Source organism: Parasteatoda tepidariorum, chromosome 4 (assembly GCF_043381705.1).
Source record: "Parasteatoda tepidariorum isolate YZ-2023 chromosome 4, CAS_Ptep_4.0, whole genome shotgun sequence".
Lineage (NCBI taxonomy): Eukaryota > Metazoa > Arthropoda > Arachnida > Araneae > Theridiidae > Parasteatoda > Parasteatoda tepidariorum.
The window spans coordinates 57,213,142-57,230,063 of NC_092207.1; the positions used below are offsets into that span (position 1 = coordinate 57,213,142).

At 29.3% G+C, this 16,922-nt stretch overlaps 1 protein-coding gene across 2 annotated transcripts in view; it reads right to left on the bottom strand.

Moving 5' to 3' along the window:
• Positions 1–4,868: 4,868 nt before the first annotated feature.
• Positions 4,869–16,922, bottom strand: part of LOC107440404 (uncharacterized) — a 20,852-nt gene continuing 8,798 nt past the window's right edge. The window contains exons 3-8 of one of the 2 annotated variants that reach the window (XM_071179883.1): positions 16,499–16,725; positions 14,719–15,028; positions 12,535–12,629; positions 9,785–9,833; positions 7,149–7,316; positions 4,869–5,604 (exon numbers count right to left, since the gene is read on the bottom strand). In XM_071179883.1, the coding sequence (XP_071035984.1) occupies positions 5,078–5,604; positions 7,149–7,316; positions 9,785–9,833; positions 12,535–12,629; positions 14,719–15,028; positions 16,499–16,725 (1,376 nt within the window). In that variant the 3' untranslated portion in view covers positions 4,869–5,077. The remainder of the gene's footprint in view (positions 5,605–7,148; positions 7,317–9,784; positions 9,834–12,534; positions 12,630–14,718; positions 15,029–16,498; positions 16,726–16,922) is intronic. The other variant, XM_043050622.2, reaches the window with a different exon arrangement.

Genomic DNA, 16,922 nt, shown 5'->3' on the forward strand with positions numbered 1-16,922 from the left:
CATTTCCTTGTCGCTAAAAATAATTTAACTTCACTATTGAATAATATTTTAGCAAATTAATTTTCAAAAAAATCATTTCGAATCATACGCATTATATTTTTGACGAAAACAATAAATATTTTCATACTTAATTAATTAATCATTATTATAATTGTCATAATGTATTAAACAAAGCAGTGTGATTCAAAGCTTGAATATTTGTTTTATACAGCGAAAGTTATTTTACATTCAATTTTAATAAATAGACAAAAAATTATATTTTCATAGAGATTGTTTTCTTAGTCTTAGAGCACTGATTAATGTCTTTCAAAAGGTAATAGTATACTGCTCAGGCATCGAAACGTGTCTTATTAGTTTCTTTCGTAGTCATGGAAATTTAACCTTAGTAATAAATAATACAATAATTGAAAACATATTTCTTTTATTTAAAAATAAAAAAAATATTTCTTTTTACGCAAACAATAAATCTTCGCATTCTAAATTAATTAATGATAATTACTATAATGCCTTTATTAATCATTGTTAATGCACTTATTCTACAAAACTAAAAATATTTTGTAATAATATTTATGTGAAAGTGTTACTTTTCTTAAACTTGCGGAATGCTGTAAAATGATGTTCAGACATTTAAACATATCTTAGCTTATAATTACACCGAGAAAATGCATTGGTCAAAAATACCAGAATATGGTAAAATTTACCGTGTTTCTGGCTCTAATGAAACGCCAAAAAGCTCTGTAATTGTTACTGAAGCGCTTTGGAATTGATTTTTTTAAAAATTAACAATAAAATATGATTTTATAAGAGATAAAAATTCTGTAAATGTTTCAATATTTCATGATTTTATCAAGATAACAGCAGGGCATAAAAACAACTTATTTGGTTAAATTTGCTTTTCAGTTTTATATTCTCTTACTAAATGTGGGGTAATAAGAACAATAATTTTTAAAAACCAGAATTTCTGGAATACCGTTACAATATGAACGAAAAATTTCCCAAATGAATGGTTTAAATACCGTATATTTTGGATTTATTAACCAGAATTATGGCTTCTTTTTTAACCAGAAAGAACATTACCATACAATACGGTAATTTTTCAGGATTGTTTTTTGCTCCGTGTAAAAATAATTCAATGTTAACGCTTTTTTTTATATTTTGTTTTTCATTCTTGGAAAAAAAAACATTATTGCGATCTACATTAATACTCGCGAAAAAAATAATCCTTAATACGTTTCTAATTGCACGACAAAAACGTTGCCGTAAATTTCAATAAACAATTATTTTTACTATCATTACTTGCTTAAAAATCCTACATCATTCCTAACTTATATTCATTTATTAAAATTTTTAATATGACTAAAATCTTCCAAACCAATCAATATCTATCTTGAATTGTTTAGAGATAAAACATTTTTTGATATGGCATGTTTAACTTTCTTTACAACTATTTTTTTGAAGGAACTTAAGTTTAATTTTTTTAATCAATAGCAAATATAATTAGTAAAGTATATTTGCTCAAGCAAAATTGAATATTGATTGCAAATAAATGCACTTAACCTTAATTATCAAGCATCGATTGTTTAATGCTTAAGATTTTGACGAAGTATTTTTTTAAAAAAATGTTATCTTTCTATTTCTTAAGTTTATGCACAAAATGAACACAATATGCTTTGTTTACCATTCATAGTTATATGAAATTTTTTAACTAATTGTGGACAGCCATTGTCTTTCATGATAAATTGTTCATGCGTGAATAGAATGAATCAATAGCCTTATTTTCTTAATTGCTTATATTAATAAGCATTTTCTCGTAGAATAGAAAAACCAAACGATATTAGAGATCATTTTTAAATCATATTTCAGCAGCTCTATCAGCAGCTAGCAGTGGACTACTAGCAGGCAATAGCGTGTTTATGTAAGCGTACAATCAGTAAATAATAATGTGCTACTTGCCTCAAATTTATGTTTGTTTTTAAGCTTATAATAAACGTCATGACTCTGAACTCTTATTTCAGCAACGTATTATCTGCAGATAGCAATATATCTATGGCATTGGATAATTGGCAGAAAATAATGTGTTTATGCTAGCGTACTATCAGCAGCTACTTGCTTCGAATTTATAAATGTTTTAAAAGCATGTAATGAAATAAATGTCATGACTCTTATATTTCAACAGGGTACCATCTGCAGATAGAAATTTATTTATAGCAGAGTTTATCATCGCGTTTAAACGCATTTATACAAGCCTACTATCAGCATATAACAATGTGCTATAGCCGAAATAGCGAAAATATTTCCAATTTAGTACGTATGATGTAAAAACTTATAAAGAGACAAACGTCGGTTATAAAAAATACACGTACGTAACAAGGAAAAGCAATACTTCTTACAAAATTACGAAACAGTGAAAAACATTATTTTATGAAAAGTTACAGATAAAGTAGAAACAGCATTTGATAGAAAGTTGCGGATAGTAACAGTAAAAACAATTTCACATAAAAAGCTATTTGCTATTTTGTTACTGATTAAAAAAAACGTTACGGATTAAGTTTCTGATTAGAAAAGAACGAAATAAAATGTAAATAATTCATTATGGTGAATGAAGTTATAGAAATGCAAGCATGTTCTCTAAAAATAACTGAAATTAAAACAGAAAATAACATTATCAGTGAATTTTCAACTATATTGGTTTTTGCAAAACTATTAGGAGCAAGCATTGCAAACAATATTGGAAGTCCAAAGTGTTTGCAAGTTAATTCACTTTCAAAAATACTGAATATCTTTTGGAACTTAGTGTCAGGTTATTTGATACTAGTCATTTTGTACACTAGTTACTTTTTTGACAGTGCTGCAATTTTGCTGCATTGCGTAGACTTAACATGCATAATCATTCTTCGTTTCATAACCAATCACAAGTTTAGTGGGTTATTCAAAGCTGTCAACAATATCGCCAAACTCAGACACGAGATTGGAGGTTCAATTCAATACAAGAATTTCAAATGGCATTTCTTTATTTTCTACGTAATAATATTCTTCAACTACTTACTTTGGGTGTGCCGACAATACATGGAAGATCTACAAGAGTATTATTACAGATATTCTTTTGGTACTTTAAGGCACAAATCTGCTTACAAATATAAATCTCTCTTAAAAATTATTGGTAATTCTGTGTTGACTTTAGTTTATGTTTTATTTTGTGCACTACCAGCTATGTCAGTAACAACGGTTTATGTCCCGCTCATTGAGAGTTATCGTTTGGTAAACACTTATAACAAGATGCTTAGACAAATGATTCAAAATAAGCTTTCCCTACTTGCGTTGTCAGAAATTAATTCTAACTTATCAAAAATTACACTTGCCATCCAGAAAGCAAATGCTGTCATGTCACCAATTATATTTATTCTTTTTGGCTTCTGGGTCGTTAATATATGCTATTCACTCAGTATACTACTCGGTGCACATCAGAAAACCAAACTATCTTTTATTACCTATACAATTTCGATCATAACTCTTTTTGGTCAATTTAGTATTCTTATTTTTGCTGCTGATAAAGTGAATCGAGAAATACATGAAACTAAAGTAATTATTGTGCGAGAAGCTGGTGTAGATGATGATGTCTTCTATGATGATTCCAAAGCAAATAATTTGATGTATATGGCTACTGTTGTGGACACTTGCAAAGAGCAAATTTATATCACTCCCATGGGAATGTTTCGGTTGGAAATGAAATTAGTTTTAGTCATATTAGGAATAATTCTGAGCTATGAAGTGATAATATTGCAGTTCAAATAAACAAAACAGTTCATCAGCACTTTCCTAGGAAAGGAGAGTTTAATCTGGAAATTCAATTAGTTCTTTTTTTTTAACTTTAAAATGTATTGTTTTTTTTTCAGACCATATTGGTAATTTTTAGAATGATTTCAGAACATATCAGGCATAAATTTATTATATTTAGCATAATTTTGAAATTAATCAGTAATCATTATATTTTATAGCATTTTCATTGAGAACACTCTGTAAAAAAGCTTTTTTTTTAAATTTAGAAAAAATTAGCCAAAAGTCGAATTTGAAAACGCTACGAACTCATTATTGAGTATAGTGACATGCTCAAAACAGCGTACACTCATTTTTGTGTAAAATGCGTTGTCATAAAAAATGACATATTATGTACTCATTTTTAGTAATTTGTTGTTTAAACGAGAGTGGTGATAGTCTCATAATTGAGTAAGTGCTCTTTTGAGCATGTTGCTATACTCGATAATGAGTACGTAGGGTTTTCAAATTCGACTACATTTGTTTCAAAGCTATTTTTTTACATTTTTGCTCAGTTTTAAGAAACCTTTTTTTACAAAGTAACAAAACTGTTTAGTTGTTTGGAAATTTTATAATAAATTAGGGGCTGGCCACGAGCCTCTACTCGGCACGCACGCATAACCCCGAAACTATTTTTGTCATTCCTTTCTAATCATTAATCTCACTCAGTGGACACTGAAGCTTTATCTAAATGCTATATATGTTTCAGACTTTTAATAATTTGTATGAATATTTATTTATTAGTATTATTTAAAAGTAATTTCTTGGTGCAACAGGAAAATTCATAATTTACTAAGAAAGAATATCTTCTTAGTAATCGTGATGCATTAATAATTACCGGAATTATTCCTTGGTGTATTCTTACCTGGCAGCATGTTACCTACCTTTACATCTATAGTTTGTAAAGAGAGATTTTGGGAGCGCTGATTGGATTTGGTATATACTTTTATTTTTTTGTAACGTGCTATTCGCTAGGAACGTGAAAAGAATTAAGATAGCACTAAATAATATTTTAAAAAAATGAATGTTTTGATAAGTAATGGTAAAACGAGAGCTTTTTTTTAATCGTTTTTAGAAATTTATTTCAGCAATAAATAGTGCATGTATCACTTTTAAAATATCAAACAGTATGCATTATTTCGATGATACACAGTTCAAAAACATTTTTAAAAAAATCTTTGTTACAAAATTTAGATATGAGTCATCTTTTTCCAACTATCTTCAATATTCTGTCTTTTACTAACAATTATTAGTCCATATCTTTTCAATCGACTGTTATCTCCTCATCACTGAGGTCATCGACAATAATAAGCCTATTCTCATCATCGGAATCATCAAGATTGTTATTTGAAATCAGGTTCTCTTTATTATCATTCAGTTCACCATCATTCCGACTTGGACATTGATTGGTTGATGATCTAGGTGGTTGATGAACTGTTTCTTCGTCGCGTGGAGCTACACGGATAACATTTTTCAATCCTTTCTCTTGTTCTTGATTCTCGTGGACATCAGTAAGAGGTCTTGGATTTGTTGCTGGAAATGCAGATGGTTGCATCCAGTGGTCGAGGAATTCCTTTGGAACCGGCCTTGAAAGGGGATGGCAGCATCCACTCGGCCACATCATCCATGGTCTCCAATAAGATGGGTAAAATGGATGTGCAAATGTACCAGAACAATTACATGGATTAGTGCTTGAGGTCACATTGGGCGGTCCAAAGTTTTCCATTGATGAATGATATGGGTTTATATTCGTGGAATTGTAGTTTCGGCATTCTGAAAATTTTCGACAAACTAATAAATGAAAGTTTGATTATATTTACTGCAAGAAAAAACATGCATAAATAATAGATAGTAAAAATATTTACAAAAAGTACTTATTTTTTAAATAGTTACTAAATGTAAAATTTTGTTATCATTTTTATTATTTTAAGCCTTTTTGTGTGCACTGCATAAAAGTCTGGATCAAATTACGGAATAAAGTACTAACACTTTCACTGCATCATCCGTAAAATGCATTTTTACCGTAAAATATTGTAACGTGAGTTTTACAGTAATATTTATTTAATTAGAATGATTCGGTGATTTTGCGGTAATTATTACTGTAAAAATTACAGTATATCAGATTTTTAGTTTCGTAATTTGTGCGATAAAAATGGATTTTACGGTAAAAAGTACTGGCACTCAGAATACTGGTTCTTTTACCTCATTTTACCAATTACCTACTTTACACTGTGCTACAGTTGAAAATTTTTATTTTCTCTTTTAAATCTTATTTCTTTTACCCACTTTGAAATTCAATATAGGGAAAAGGTTATCTCACCGAAGATAAAATGAATAAGTACTTTCAATATCTCGCCCGCCAACTGTTTTATTTCTATAGGATAGGAATTAGAGGATTTATATGCGGTAAGAGCTTATAAATTAGTGAAATTAATTTATAAGCTTCTACCGGCAACGAAAGCGTGCAAATGGAAGTTCATCAAAGCATTTAAATTACGCATTTTATAACCCAATTTTCATCTAGAAATGTAAAGAAGACGTCTGGTTCTCAGAAAAATAAATTTATCTTAACATATATGGCTACATTCAAATTTTAATGGATAAAGAGTTGCAATGCCAGAAATTATTTCAGTGTATTATTTCATGTAAATTAAATGTGCAGCGAAAACAAAGGTTTAATTATAATTGTAATAGTTTAAAAAGTTCAGCTTATTTTTTGAAAAATAAAATAAGCTATTTATTTAAATTATTAATTATATGGTAATATTTCTAGTTACTTTTAATTATTAATTTTTGATAAAATCAAACATATAAAAATGAAATTAAACTTTTTTCTCTCAGTCTGCAGTTTAAAACATGTGTTCTATAATTATAAACACTCATAAAAAATTGCAGACAATTGTGTTTTTTTAAAAGAATTAAATATCGTTATTAAAAAAGTGAAAAATGTGAAAAAATCAGATTTTGAGATAAACTTGTTTAAAGTCTTAAAATCCTTAGTCTATCCACTGTTATCACCTTACACGAAAACTGCTATAACTTTGTAAATAATTGGAATCTAAACAAAAAAAGTATTTTTAAAAAGCTAAGAGTCCATGTTTGATCTGACAATCAAACAGGTTTTATTGTTTATCCACGTCCTTGCAGTTCACCTTCTTCAATAGTTATTCATTACACATTTTGTTTTTTCAGCGTTGAAATACTTTCATGTGGCATACTTTTTAACTTCGTATTTAAAAAAAAATATATAAGATTCTTAACTTCATTTTTTCCTAGGATTCTAAAAATATATATATTAGGAGCAGTGAATACGGAGCACCAATATACAAACTTACTGTGAATCTGTTTAGTACAGAAAGGATTGCAGCAACCTTCACGGCTAGGTAGATGACTTGTATTCGATTGCGGATAGAATTGAGAATCATACATCAAACCAGAATAGGGCAAAAATGCACAACCTCTAAAATTGGCCTTTTCCTCTTCTTTGTGATTTTCTGAAACCACTAAAAAACAAGCGTATTAATACATCTAATATTTAAATATTAATTAAGGAATTACAAGAAAAGCTCTTGAGTCTTTTATTGACAAATAGATGCATTGCTAATATCTGAAAGTTATATTCTTAATGCCAATTTAACAAGTATTAAAAGCTGTAGCTGTCCAGAGACTAGATCTCTCATTCGATTTTCTAGTTCAGGAATGGCTAACCTCTTGAGGACGAGTGCCACTTTCAGACAAAAAAAAATTTAATGCGTGCCATTTCCAACATACTAAAAAATATAAAAAGTGCAAATACATTTCAAAATCCATTAGCCGTCCATTGGTTGATAACGAGAAAAATATACATGGTGGAGTTGAAGATAGAAATTTTTAAGGAGTTAGGAGTCTGTTTTTAGAAGGCTCTATTATAGTCGAGTGAGGTGAGACGTTTTTGCAAATAATATGCTATTTCCATAACTAATGTTTACAAAAGTTGCTCACGATTGTTAGATCAAGTTTAGCCTGTCTTTAGCTAGCGCCTTCTATGCTTATTTGGAAAATGATGCAGGATTTCAATATGGATAAAAGCCACAATCAATTTTGAGAAAATAAAAAGCTTTCATGGTCTATTTTTTAATATTTAAAAACTTTCCCCAAATGCTGCATAATCTGGTTTTAAAAATGTTTGTAAAAAATGGGAATTAGGCATTTTGATAATTTTTATTTAGGAGGAAAAATGTCGTCAAATTGATAATTTTTAAAAATGTTTAATAATTTTTTAGAATATTTTAGTTATTTTTCTATTTCAAAGTCTAGAAAATTCTTCCCAACAAGATAGCATATACCAGGGGTTTCCAACTTACACGAGGCCGGGGGCCGCAATTAAAAACACCAGTCAAATGGCGGGCCGCAACTTTATCAAAATTTTATGTAGGACTCTTGTATGTTTGAAGGAACATTAAATATTACTGTCAGATTTTTACCAAGTTGTACAAAACAAAATTATTGAATTACAAATTGAAATAAGAATTAGATTGTTACCTGATAAATAAATTTTTTTGTACCGTTGGTATGTTAAATTTCACAGAAACGAAGAAATTAGGTTTTTTTTTTAACGAAGGAAAAGTATTTTAAACCCATACAGATTTTCTACAAAAATTGTCCGCAATAAAAGAACAACTAATATACTTTAGTTCGCGGGCCACAAAAAAAGGCTTCGCGGGCCGAATGTGGCCCGCTGGCCGCCAGTTGGCAACCACTGGCATATACAGTTCAAAATTGCTTCAAGTTTTACTTCAAGCGTAAGGCACTGATACTGTGGTGCTTTTATTTTACCTAGCAATAGAACCTTGATAAACCATGTTAATAAGAAAGCTGCATGTGTTTCTCTTCAAATGATATACAATGGTAAATTATATATTTTTAATTATTATTTATATACTTAAATATTTTATTATTAAATTATCTTTTAAGTCTTAAACGTCTAAAGCACGTTTATTTAGTTAACTTGCGAAGTTAATTAAAGAGGTAATGTAAATGAATTTAATATTTCATTTTAACAGTTTTTTCATTTCTTGAATATTCACTAATGAATCTTCTCTTAATAATGTATTTACATATGAGACAGTGAGAGCACGAGATATTGTTTGCAAGCCCACTGGTTCTGCACAATTCCAAAATTTTTCAAAATATCGATGCAATTTGTTTTCTTTCACTGTTAGATTACAATATAAAATGCCGTTTTATACTAAATACTTTTAATTCTAATCATACATAATGAGAAATATATCATTTGAAATAAATAATCGAAAAATAACATTTTCTTAATAGTTTTATTAGTACACTTCTATGATTTTGTCTATGATAAAGTCAGAGTTTGGTTTTCAGAAAAGATTCAATTCACATTTTAATTAGACACAGTTTTGACTACAATTGCTCTTTAAATCTTATAATTAAAGCATTTTATGATTTACTTAAATTTATTTAGCATTTAAACTAAGCATTTTGATACCCAGAACAGTATATAATATTTTATACAATTTTCTTCGAAGCGACAGCTATTATATTAATTAAATGCAATGTTTTCCTATGAATTACACATAAAGCTTTTTCCTCTAAAATACAATTTTTCTCTCTTTATAAAATTAGGCATAACCTCTACACTTTCTTCGGCGTTATAAATTACTAAAGATATTTTCTACATCAAGTTACCATTTTTATTTTGCAGAATTAGTTACGTTAAAAATGACTTCCTAATTCTTAGTAGGCTCAAATCAGAGAGATTTCATATTTGATTTATAGATAGTGTTTTATACTTTAATTTTTACCCACACAACATAAGTAATATGTTAAAAGTAATTTTCGAAATTTAGAATTCGTAAAATTTTCGGTATTGTCGAGGAAATAAATGCTAAGCAACGTCATTTACAATTTCATAATTAATGACTTTATAAATTCTTACGTTTTTAAATATAGTAGGAAAAAAATTTACCATTTTTATCTGCTTGTTCCGTTGCATTAAATATCAATGATTTTTTTGCCTATAATGAAAAAAGTAAAATCTTTGCGAAAAAGTATAAACAGTAAATTTAAGTAAGTTATGCAGCAAACATAAATAATATTGGTGCATATACATGTGTATTGGTCAATTCATACTTAGTTATACAGTCAAAAAAAATTTTTTACCAAACTAAAACTTTTTTACCTTATTATTACTTTTCATCCTTAAATATATGGATATTCATCAAACTTAACAATAATGCTATAATCACTAACGAAATTTTTTTTTTATTTACTTAATTTTTTATACCTAGATCAGAATTCACTTACAATTCCTACGATATTTTTATTTTATTTTAAGTATAGTTATTTTTTAAATCTATTTGTCCGTTAATTTCCTTATTATTAACATCCTAACACTTTAATCACGGAAATAGCGCGGCCTTTTCCTACCCTCTGCGCTACGAGTTCCATTTTCAGATCTAAAATAAAAAGAAAAGAAGATGAGGCATCGCGTCGCTAGCGCACTGAGACTTCCCATGGAAGACGATATATCTCGTCCTTAGCGATGAAATTGTTAAGAAAATGTGCTTCGATAAAATTATAATAATTAATATTTTATAAACAGTCGTAGAAAAAACAAAATAATGATAAATGAGAAGGGGTAGATGTACGGAGCTAACATGGGTGAAAAAGCATATAAAAAATAACTATTGCATTGTACTGAATAATTTCAAAGCCACATTACCGTTATTTACAATATTCAAATCCGAGCTATGTAGCTCAGGAGATGGAAAGCGTGTCTCAAAATGAGGATCCCAACGATGGCTGGTCGATACGAATTCTGCTTCCGGGTCGAATCAACCACACTTCTGACGGAAATATCCTCAGTAGCAGGCGGATCATGGGTTAGAATCCCCTTGTAGTCGGACTAACCGCGGGAAGTTTTTGTGATTTTTCACTTCATATTACGCAAGTACGGACCAGTTCCATCAAAAAGTCCTCCACGAAGGCTAACTTCCTCCACGAAGGCCGGAGTTCCTTTGTCTTCTGGATTAAATTCAAACTTAAAAGGGCATGGAGTTAAACATTGATAGTCGTAAACTTAGAATTGGGTCGGCTGTTCAACGTCGGGTTTGAAATAAAGTAAAAAAACACGATAGTGGGAAATCATTCATCTCTTCTATCGTTCAAAATGATAAAGGATAAATAATCACCTAAAATGTTGTGGAAGATATCGACAGATGGCATCATCATATGCACATATTAGCACATCTAAGCAATCATCATGTGCACATATTAGTAAGAACAAATCTATCAAATAATAACAACATAAAAACTTTTAAATATTTAAAGAAAATTGTTGTTTCTAATGCCACTTGCCAGTACCAGCAAGCCTGTTTGTTGAAACCTAGTGAATTTAAGGCAAAGGGTGTGTTTCTTGTTTTTCAGTGGCGCGCTCTATGGCCAAGAATATGACTTCAACTTCACATACACGTCAAAGTCCATTTATAGAGTGGACCCATTCATACATCCATTTATTCATCCACATATCATAATTTTGACCAGAAGCACAGAATGATCAATCTTCATTTCAGCTCACAGAGGTATGATTTGTTATGGAAACATGAAGGACTTTGCGACGCGGCAGATTTAACATGCACCAATCTCCATATTACGCAATCACCATATTGCTGCACTTGAAACACAAGCTTCGTAAAATACATAAGCGTCTACTTTAAAAACCAAACTGAAAATTTGATTGTTGCATAAAAATCCATTATACGCACATATTTTGTTATTAACATTATTCTGCATGTATTCTATTATTATATACTATTACGCGTGCTTACTATAAAATAAAATAAAATTTTGTATTAAGAGAAAGTAATTTAAATGAAAGTGAAAAAAATTCTCTAGACGCTTGCTCTTTCAGGTTTTCTTTCACAAAATTGATGAAATGTACGATGCTCCTGTATATAAAGTCATAGTATATGCTTATAAAAATATGATGTTTAACAAAGTATGAAACTTTAATTATTTTGCTTTACTTCTTTATTTAGTATTAGTTCATACGCCAAATATAAAAATCTTCTGCAGCGTCAACAAATCTGCAATTCGATACCACACTTGATGTTGTTAAATGCATCTGCATTTAACAACATTGCTGTGCATTCGGCTACATTAAGGTTTAAGTTTTCATGTTGTACAAGATAATTTTGAAAGGTGACTAAGCTGTTCGCCAAAAGTGGTTAGTGTGGAGAAACTGGAACTAGTAACGCCCCCTAGTGAGAAACTAGATAAAAAACTCAGAGACAGAGAGAGAGAGTGAGAGAGTGTGAACGAACGATAGAAAGCCTGCCATGCAGAGCTCCTTATTTTCTTCTTCATATATGTTTTGTTTGTGAATGTGTTGAGTGCTAACTATAATAATGTTGTTTAAAATAAAATAAAAGTTAGCTAGCCGTTGGTTTTAATTCCCCCCTAAGCACCACACGTCACACTAGTAATAATAATTCTTGGTCCTGGTAATAATATTTCATGGTGAATGCTATATGTGCATTTTTTAATTTATTAAACGCGTTTAGTCTTCATCTGAGACTCATTTTTCTCTGATGATGCTACATAATTTAATTGATTTCATGAGCTTGACAGTAAATACCCAGACGCTTTAACAAAACAAAGCTATATTTTTCCCGCATAAGTATGTTTTTGAAAACTTAATTTAAGTCGCAAACTTACTTTAACTGCGTTCGTAACTGCGTTTTCAGAAATCTTTTTTCTCGAACTCTTCTGTTCTTTGTTCTTTCTCGCTAAGAAAGGACTATAACTATAATCTGAAACAGAACGAATTTGGAGAAATACAATAAAAAGTAAACAAAAAGCAAATTTTGCAGAATTTTTTATTATCAGTATTCCATAATAAGGACAACAAAATGATACTAAAATTATGATCAGTTGTGCAAAGAGTTTTGCGTTTTCTCAAGAATGAACACATTTAAATGCTTCAATCATTAGTTCACAAGTTTATTCGGAAAATATCTTAAAAATGACAAAAACATTACGTTTTAATGTTGCTATCAAATTGACGAAAAATCGGTTTCTGGTCAAAGAGGCATACCAAAAGCTAAACATAATCGGTGCATTTAGTTCATGATTCTTTTCAGAATTACTTGGCTTTATAATACCATTTACGATAATTTTTCATAGATTGACATTTTGAGTGCAAATCTATGATTCAACTAATCTATTGCTTTTATTGTTTTTGAGAGAATACGTCAGCCTACATAAAAAATGTATAACCGTTTGCTCTGAGGGAAAAAAATGTGGTCAAAACTACTAGAATATGGTCAAATTTGCCGTTTTTTTGGTTCTATGGGAACACAAGCACCGAAGCCTTTGGGTAATGACTTTAGGTAAAATTTGCAATAAAATATGGCTTTATTGCTATGCTATTTGGGAATAAATGTTGGAAAATGTAATAATTTTATCAAAATACCTAAGAGAACGACATAAAAATCATTTAGTCGACTATATTTATTTTTCAGGTTAAATTTTTACAAAATATGTATTTAAAAGAACTGTAATATTGAAAACCACAATTACCATAAAAACGGGAAAATTACCAAAATTAATGGCTTAAATTATTTTGGTTTTACTACAAGAATTATGGTTATTTTTTACCGGAAGTGCCATCCCCATGCAAGCGCGGTAATTATACCAGAAAAGTTTCTTTATGCACTATAGTACATTCATAACATTTAATATCGCATACATCTACTCTAGTTTGATGTTTTCTTTAATATAAAGTTTGCAAAGTTCGGGTTCTTCCCAGAATCTTTTCAAAATGGTAAAGCTATAGCTATTAAGCAAATACCTTTATCTTTTCTGAGGAATAAATTGCGATGCTAAAACTAAAACCAAATTTATGCAACGTAATCGATTTAGTGTCTGTAAGAAGAGTGAGTGTATTCTTATACATCATTTCCATAAATATTAACATCGCAAAATATTGAAAAAGTATTACCTTTGTGTCTAAAAAATGTCATCATCACATTCATCATTAACAACACTTGTGTGGAAACAACAAAAACTTTTTTTTTGTTCTTCATTCAGTGAAATAAGCCTTATAATAATGCTTATTCTACTGCTTCACTACTCTTAATTTTTTATATGAATGTGTTCTTGTTAAGTATCACTTTTATAACTTTGTGATAAATTGTAAACTTTGCAATTGATTATTCTGAAAATGCTGCAAAACGTCAATGCTGTATTATCTGAGTGTATAAGAATTTGCAAAAATGGGAATTAGTAATTTATTTTGTACTTTTTATCTGGGAAGAAAAATGTCACCAAATTGGCAATTTTTGAAGAAGTTTAATAATTTTTTTGATTACTTTAGTTATTTGTCTGTTTTAAAGTCTAGAGCAGCAAAATGGCATAGAGATTTTAAAATTGCTTCAAGTTTTGCTTCAAGCGTAAAGCACTTAAACTGTGGCTTTGTCATTTTCCGAAGAAATAGAACCTCGAAAAACCATGCTAATACAAAGTATGCATGAATTTCTTTAGAAATAATATACAATGGTAAATCATACATTTACAAATTTTATTATTAAATTATCTTTTAATTCATAAACCCTAAAAAGGTTTATTATAAGGGTTAGGAAATAACCCTTATAACAACAATACTTATTTTGCGCCCTCAATATTCTTACTTTTTGATAAGAATATGCTCCTGGTAAATATTACTTTTGCAATTGTTTATTTTTCCGCGTAACTCGTTTCATTTGCAAGATTGGAAATCTAGTTACAAATTAAACAGTTTAAAGCATTAAAGTCATTTTCAATTAACCTATGGCATTTTACAATCAAAATAGCGCGTATTAAATAAAATATACATTAAATACAAGTTCTGCAATAAAATACCTGGAAAGGTTTCCTTGTGAAATTTCTCTAACGCTTTTGCTTGTTGATAATATTTTGTCATTTCTTCGCTCGGTAAATCTTTCCACATTTTGCCTAAACGGGCACTCACTGTCTTGTTAGACATGCCAGCATTTTCGCCTTGAATTTGGCGTCTCTTTTCTTTAGCGAAAAGCATAAAAGCATTTGGTGGACGGCGAATTTTCTTAGATTTTTGTTTCAAAATCATATCTTTCAACTCATGTGATAAGGAATCCGTATTACTAGTTGTTAGATTGCCATTTTTTAGTAAACTGGTTGAAGTTTTAATATCCTGCAACATAAAAGTTTCATTCAATTTGAGCCAAACTTCATGGAGCCAAAAACTAGGAAAATGAAAATTACGCTAAAATGTTTACGCGGAGAAGTGATTTTTTAAGCAGTTAAATTTTAATATTTTTGTAATTTAAAATAACATATCCAAGTCAAATAAATAGATTGTTAAAAATTTTGCTTATATGTTAATGTTTTGAAAAAAAATTCTATTTATGTTTTCTATAACCTGTACAAAACCTGCAAAAAAATTTGTAAGAAACCAGTAAAATAAGTTTTTAAATTTTATACAACTTACAAACTATTGTTGTGAAAATTGCAAGTCCCGCAAAAATTAAGCCTTATTTTGTAAAATAATAATAACAATAACAAAAGCAATTGATCTGATCACTGCACACATTGACTAATTTCATAATGCAAAAAGTAAAAAATGAAAATATACATTATTTCTCAAATTTCTTTTATGATTTAAATCTCTTTATAAAATTTTTTTCCTTCAACGATGTAACTCTTTATAATTTGTGAAATTTGTTCTTTGTTTGTGCAAAAAAAAAAAAAAAAAAACTATTACTAATGTTAGATATTGGACACTTCAACTTAATATATTTCAAAAAGTAGAGTTAATCGAGTTGTGCAGTGAATGGCTTAAATGAAAGGTAAAAAAGAGACACAATTTTTGAGAGAACTATTTTATAGGGAATTTTTGAAACAGTTCTTTAATTTTTAATTTCGAGTTTCTATTTTGTAACGCTGTTAACATATCTGTTAGTTAAAATCAGCATCTAACGTAACTGGGACAAAGTGGCCAAGCTTCGTCACCAGGAGATTTGTCATTAGGTTGTTAATTTATTTGAAAAAAATTTAAATATCGTATCTTCGTCATTAGGCGATTTGTTGTCATTTCTTCGTCACTGTGCAGTCCATAGCGTTTTAATAAACGGCTAGTTTATCTAAATAAATTTGTTTTAGAAAATATAAACTCTTTGGTAGTTGCTGTTAGCAAGTTCAAGATTCCGTCCAGTTGTTTATTAGTTTATTAAGAATTCACGTTGAAAATAGAAACTTTTCCATTGAGAAATTCTCTTTATTCACTTGCTTGAATGGAAATTTATAGCATTGAATGGAATTTATATTAAATGGCTTTACGTAATTAGATGAAATAAAGCATAGTTTTAATAGTTTCTTCCATCAAAATAAAGATTAACTATATTCAATATAATTTGGCATAACTCATAGCCCAAATTTACAACAATCATACGATTTCTATTTCGAAACGGGCCGTAAAAAACAGCTTCAATATCTATAATAAAACTACTCGGAGTTACTGTAGTTTTAATAGGTACTAAATATACTAACATAATACTTTGTACCTATATTAGCATATTTAATACTTATTAAAACTGGAGCAATCACCATAATTCAGATGTGAAAAGTTTAAAGCCTTAAGAACATTCCAGATTCGGCTACTTACCTTTTGAGTAGCATTTTTTACATTTGTCGTGTTTTTCCTTTGTTTACATTCTGCTATATTTGAATCAAGAACATTCAATAACTGGTGTTCTTTCTCTCTCTTGAACTCAGGTTTTGAATAATTTCGGAGTGGGCCCTTTTCAATATCTCGAGTATTATGGTGAATGTCTTCTTTCACATTCGCCGCAACTTTGTTCTTTTTGTACCTCATCTTCTTGGCACACGGTGCTGCATTAATATATATATATATATATATAAACACAAATAATAATAATAAAATAATATAAAATCGAAAACTATTACTGGGAAAAAACCAAAAGTCTTCCTCAGGACACATCTTTTGGTATAATTTAATGCGATATTTCTGAATAAAGAATAATTAGCCTAAGATAGAATTGTTTAGAATATATATCTATATATATATA